Source organism: Nanorana parkeri, unplaced genomic scaffold, assembly GCF_000935625.1.
Source record: "Nanorana parkeri isolate BGI_ZX_2015 unplaced genomic scaffold, ASM93562v1 scaffold945, whole genome shotgun sequence".
Lineage (NCBI taxonomy): Eukaryota > Metazoa > Chordata > Amphibia > Anura > Dicroglossidae > Nanorana > Nanorana parkeri.
In genome coordinates this window covers 668,800-675,538 of record NW_017307213.1, presented here as the reverse complement: position 1 = coordinate 675,538, position 6,739 = coordinate 668,800, and the positions used below count along the sequence as shown (strand labels likewise).

The window sequence follows — 6,739 nt, the reverse complement described above, 5'->3', positions numbered from 1 at the left end:
ATTGTTGGGCCCGCTAGCAACTCTACAATAAAGAATGCAGAAATGGCAACACATATAAACCAATGGGCTGCACTGTGAAGTTGTAGATGTGTCAGATATCTTGTTTCAATACCTTTATATCAACATCTGTACAAATGTATTTTTATTTATTTATTACAGGTATTTATATATCGCTGCAATGTATGCAGCGTTTTACATAGTTGCACATTCACATCAGTCCCTGCCCTCAAGCAGCTTACAATCTAAGGTCCCTATCTCACATGCATACATACATGGGCTGATTTAGACAGGAGCTAATTAACCTACCAGTATGTATTTGCGGTTTGGGAGGAAACTGGAGTACCCAGAGGAAACCCATGCAAGCACAGGGAGAACATGCAAACTCCATGCAGATAGTGTCCTGACTGGGATTTGAACCGGGGACCCTCAAAAGCATACTGCCTTAAAGAGAGACTTTACCCTTATCTTTGAAATGACAACAAAGGCACCTTTATAAATGTTTAGTAATGACAATCTACAAACAGATATTTATAGATAATTGCCCGCTTTTTATTCTTTTCATACCTTATTTTCTTTTCCTCCCTATTCTTCTCAAAGTTGCCATTTTTACTAAGGGTAGATTAATATATCTCCCTTTACTTCCTGGAATTTTGAAACATGTATCTAGGACATGTGACCATGCACATCGTCCCAGGGGAGGAAAATGCCTTTCCCTGAGATCTCATGAGAATTTAGATGAGATTTGTCAGCAATGCTTTGCTGATGTAACCTTCCTTGCTTTGGCACATTGCATCACTAATGCCTAAAAGGACTAGGAAGTGGAAAAACAATAATTATAAGTAAAAGAAAAAAAAAAGTTTGTTTAAGGAATGTAAGATCATTTTATATCAGCATGGAGAGCTGCATGCTGATGTGATTTTTAGTGAAAGGGTATAAATGTCCGCTTTAAGTTCTAATAAGTTTTATTCCTGATAATTGATGTTTGAAGGAAAACATTTTGTTTCTGTTTTTTTTTTTTTCTTTAGCAAATCCCAGATGTCTCTCCAACTGGAAGATATACTACTTTGGTGCCCTTAATCTTCATCCTTACTGTGGCTGGTATCAAGGAAATTATAGAAGACTATGTAAGTTCAAAATTTCTTTCCCTTCTTCCATAATTCTCACGATTCAGTCTACAAAAATGCATGCAATGGAAGTTTGGGATGTCCCTATAAAATGTCTTTAGAACTATATGAAAAGAACAATGGGACCGAAAATGGGTTAAAAATGAATCTCATTGTATTACTATTTTAAGTTTTCCATATTTTTTGTGGACTTTGAAAAATGCGTGTCTCATAAGAACATGCAGAACTCATAGTAGTGTCCCTCAGATGAATAGTGCCTGATTTTCTCTGTCCATAGGCATACTTCTATTGGTTGAAGACAGAATATACAAAGTAGTGATGTCATGGGTCACCTGCACTCCATATAGCGTTGCAACCTGCAGACAGTGGTGGTGCTTGCAGTGGTTACACGGATGCCTCATGCAAAGAGAACATGCTGTAAATCCAAGTTCCATTTATTGGAAATCCAGTAAATGGAACTTGGATTTGTGTTTTTATTTTCTGAGTGCTGTTGACTTTCTTAACACTTTAGATTATACAAAGTGACACTGGTAGTTGTGACAGCTGTGAGAAATTATTAGGTGTGACATTTAGTAACAAGTTATATAGAGTGTCATCAGTCAATATAACACTTGGTAGGATGATTTTGAACAGGGACAGTCCCTATGAGATAGATTATACACAGTGAGGTTAGTCAGTGTACTAGTCGGTGGGATAGAATGTGTGTTTGCTGGAGTTGGAATGTCATTGGGGAAAGACCAGTGTGTGTCCTGGGGATAGGATATGATATATTAAAAGATAGGAAGGGTAGAAAAGATAAAATAGGGCAAGGATAAAGTAAGATAATGTTTGAAGGGTAAAATAGTTTAGGAAGGATAGTATAATTGCAAGTGAATGAATGACTCTAGCATGTATAATGCAATCATCTTCTGTGACTTGTATAATTTTAGACTGATTGATTGATAATGACTGTTGAGTTTTGAACAGTTGAAGATATTCATCAAATATTTATTGTCTGTAAATTACTTGATATGTACTTAATGAAGGGAATGTTTCCCCACTTATGGAAAAGGTAACAGCTACAGAAATTCGATTAATATTTTCTAGCACTTTGTGACCTACTCGGTGCTCCATGTTAGACCCCTAATTTTCCATATTCAGCCAAAGTATCAGCGGTGACACTGTTTGCATGATTTGCAATAATCCAGCTCTGTATGGCTAGCTTTACAGTAGAAATGATTATAAAAATATTGAGTAATACATTATAACTTTATTTAAATTTATCTTAAAGCAAAACCCCAAACAGGTATCAAAACTCCAGTCAATAAAATTATGTATTCATTAAACTGCCCCTGAACTGTAAAGGTTCTGGCGATAAAAGACAAGCAAAAGGCTAGTCATCAGTATTGCTCATAGGCTCACTGCAACTAAATACTGATCTTTTCCCCATTATTGATTTACTATGCCTTTGTTTAGCACTGTGCCTCTGTCTGCAGGCTGCCATCTTGGTAGGAGCAGGGCTTCCCTTCCATATATCAGAGCTGTGCCCTAAATATTGGTGGTCTGATGACTGCTGGGAGAATATTCAAGAAGCAGCAAGGGGGTGGAGGATGCACAGATTTATAGAATGAATCCAGCAGAAACAGGTAGATTCTTGCACTGCAGGTACAACTTCCTCTCCAGCAAGGAGAACAATGAGCAGCTTAGAAGTAAAATCACCAAACTTGGAGTTCTGGACAAACATGTGCTGCTGTTGCTGTGAAGGTGAAAGATCTGGGTGGCAAGAGTGTTTGGATCATGAGGATGTCTGAACAGAATTATAACTCCCTTCATAAGTAAAATAGTTCCAGTTTATGAGAAAACTGTCAAGCATGTTTCACACAGGTTTTTGGCTATTATCAACTCCAGCATCTGTGCATATGTTCAGGAGAAGTAAGAGAAACATTTTTGTTAGTAGCTTTTAAAGTTGAACTTTGGGATAAGCAATACACAGGCATGTGTATTCTTGCTAGAATCTTGGTGTATTTTGTGTATTGCTTCTAAATCTGTGCAGTAATCCAGTATGAAAACTTTGCACGTGTAGAGGAGTTGCTTGTTATAAAGACGGCTGTCTCTCCTTGTGCGAGGCGACTGGTCTTGTCTCTGCATCCCTGTAGTTTTTGCAGGCAGTCTGTAGTGGCTGGACCTGTTCAGTCCCTCTCCCAGCTCTGCTCTCTGCACAGACTTTGTACTGCCAGGTCATGATGTCACCACTACTTTTACAAGGCAATATCTAGGTTTCTAGGTTTTCAAAAGCATTTGGTGCACACAAAGGGAATTCATAGCTTTTGTGGCTATTGCGGAATATATTTAATTAGTTAAGTCCCAGACGCCATTTTAAATGCTGCTGGGATAGTGGCTATTTGTCCCAGGCCCATTTTAAAATGGTCATGGGAATCAGCAGCTCCTGCAGTTGTTAGTGGGGGGTTAAGGCTGGACCTGTGTGCAGTTTGCATTCAGGACCAAGCCAAGGAAAAATTCAACTCTCGGGTTTCTGATGCTTTTACAGATTGCATCCTGAGGTAGTCGGGGGAAGTAGGGGCAAAGAATGTTGGTGGTACATGTTATCAGATGGGGGATGGGGGCTGGGGATTTACGTTGGAGGGGATTGCTGGTTGTGCATGTTAAAGGGAAGGGGGTGCATGTTACCTCTAGCTCCAGCTGGCATCACACCCAGCTCGCTGACGTCACTGGTTGCCAGGAGCTCGGTGGGACGTCAGCCAGAGCATCCCACTCAGCTCTAGGCAGCAGTGTGTGTGTGTGTCCCACGGGACCCAAAGAAAAGCCACCTGAGGCAACAGCCCGGGCTGGCTCATTATAGGGAAAGCCCTGGTGCTGTAGCAACGCTATGCTCCACAAAGTATTTATTTTGGGAGTTTAGTGACATCATGTGGGGCGTTACATCACTTTTTTGTCAGTACGGAGACTCAGGAAGAGTTGTTGTAGCTCTGTCCAGCCTCTCTGTAAAACAGTAAATCACTTGATAAGCACCCCTCATGAAGTGAAATAAAAAAGTGTTTAAAAATAGAAAAATAAAAAAATGCTATTTATATATATATAAACATGCACACACAAACATACACTCACAATATATTAGGATTATATATCCTAATAAGTAAAATTATTCCCTCCCAAAAAGAATCCTTAAGCTGGCCATACACCTTACAACCATCGCACGACTTTCGTTGTGCGATGGCTGTAAGGTAATTAAAATCTCATACGATCTGCCCATCGTGGACAGGCAGATCGTACTTGCGATCATCGCAAACCCTCCCTGCTGAGGGGAGGGCTTGCGATGATTCCAATACCGAGCCCATTCGGCATTTGTCTTCCGAGCACGCCACTAACCCGCTGAAAATCGTACGATTTTCGGCGGGTTTTCGAGCGCGCTCGGAAGACAAAAAACGTGCGAACCTACAGTAGAAATGGTCGCACGCCTTCCATACACCTGCCGATTATCGTACGATCGCGCGATCACCCGCGATTATCGTACGATAATCGGCAGGTGTATGCGCACCTTTAGGTCGCAATAATGATGTTGAATCACCTGGATGACATTTTCCATTCACTGTGCATGGATCAGATGCTCTCGTAAGTGAACTCAATGTCATTAAGATTTTTAGTGGACACAGACTTGTGAAAAGTGGTAATTTCTGGGATTTGTCCAGCCCTGGGTAAAGGGCAGATGATTGCCCCTGGATGCAAACAGCTTAAGCAATCATCGGTCCCTAACCACAGGTCGCTCCATGTGTGAATGAGGCCTAAGGGTAGGCAACATTCTACTGTAAGGCAGCAAGTGGCCCTGCATACTGTCAGCAAAGGCCAACAACAACATCAATGAGCAGTGTCCACAGTAAGACCATAATATCACTTGTGAAAAGTCGTGCTAATTTGTGTCCTCTTCAACCTAACATAATCTTATCTAACAGTTTATGCAAACCATTTTTTCCCCTGGGTAAATCACAATGAAGTGTCAAAAGGGAAATAAAGCTCTCCTAAAGTAACACACTTTGAGCTTTAGCATTCTGCTACATTAGATGAAATGTGCCAACTAATCACTAATGCACACACTTGGTTGATTATATTTTAGGGTAAATCTACAATATGGGGAAATGATGTAAACATTGCATTGGTAAAAATTAGGGAGAAAAAAGGCCCAGGAACTCAAGTGGTTAAATGAATGTTTTTGCATCTGGAGTTAAGCTTTAAAACTCGATCTTATATTATGAAAATGATGGTTGTTACTGAAATTGAAATTTCTCTGACCTCCCGGAATAGCTTTCAACATTCATAGCAAGTCCCCCTTCAGTAAATGAGTTAATTGTGTTTAAATGGGTCCTAATTTGTCATGCTGGCACCCGAGGATGTTGTTGTTTAGTGGGAGTAGTGATATTTACGGTAAGAGGACAATATTGCCACAGCTGTAGGTACAGTAATCTGTTAATTAGATTTCTGATTTGCCAAAAGCTTTTGCACTTGATGCTCTCATGTGTCTCAATAGGAGGCAGCACTTAACGGGATTAATTTGTAGATCATTTTACCTCCATCAATCATTACTCTGGGAATTATAATCTGTTCCTTCATGCACGTCCCATGACTGTCAAGGGGACTTTGTTCCAAAATGATGTACAGACAAAACGTTTATTTGCCGAATATTATCGGACCTGTCCACCATAGGTAGCAGTGATTAATGGAAACCTGTACTGAAGAAGTATGGAGGCTGCAAGTCTTGACCGTAAATACTAGATACCTGGCTATTATTCTGATCCAATAGCTTTAGTTCCTCTGAGTTGTGAGACAGGGAAAACCAGCCCTTTAAAATTTGTTTCCTATAGGCATAGGCCTACTTAGCCTGATTGTAAATCCAATTCTGCAGCTGCATTTTAGAAAAATTATGTTGCAAAATGAGGCCCCTTTTACATGAGCGTCATCCGTTCTGATCAGCAGGGGATCCATGCACAGATCCCTTGCTGATCAGAGCAGAACATTTGTGACATCCTAACCAGACCCATGTTAGGTCTATGAGAAGCCGCATGTAAGCAAACGTGTGCATTTACATCACATTACCTCCGATCTATTATGATCAGGTCTGCCAAAATGAAACTTTGTTACATTTTTTCCCACCTAGACAGAGTTGGGGTAAATGGGTGTCCATAGTTACATTGGGCTTCCTATCAGATCCGCATGAAAAACTGATGGGTGCACCTGATTTTGGCTGCCCATATGAAATGAACCTAAGGCCTCATTCACACTAGAAATGGCCAGCATGTACAGCTCCGCGCTGCGTGCACGGCCGTATCGGGCAGCTCCCGGGAAGGACAGGTGCTACGTGTGATTAGTACTCAGCCCCTGTCTTTCTCTATGGGACTAGGCGGCCGTATGCCACCCTACGCTGACCCCAAGTGCAGGTCTGTGCGGGTGTCCTGACTCGGACGCAGACAGGATTCATCCTGTCAGCGTACGAGTACGGACACTCGCACGGATGTGCAGGGCGGGTGAGCGTAGGGTGACATACGGGCCGCGTAGGCCCATAGAGAAAGAAAGGGGCTGCGTACTAATCACACGCAGCACCTGTCTTTCCCTGGAGCTGCCCGATA

General features: G+C 41.4%; 1 protein-coding gene across 1 annotated transcript in view; it reads left to right on the top strand.

Annotated features, from left to right (window-relative positions):
• Window positions 1–6,739, top strand: part of ATP8A2 (ATPase phospholipid transporting 8A2) — a gene marked incomplete at its 5' end in the record, with an annotated part of 434,715 nt that overhangs the window by 4,465 nt on the left and 423,511 nt on the right. Inside the window, one exon of the mRNA XM_018566377.1 lies at window positions 1,026–1,124. Within this exon, the coding sequence (XP_018421879.1) occupies window positions 1,026–1,124 (99 nt within the window). The remainder of the gene's footprint in view (window positions 1–1,025; window positions 1,125–6,739) is intronic.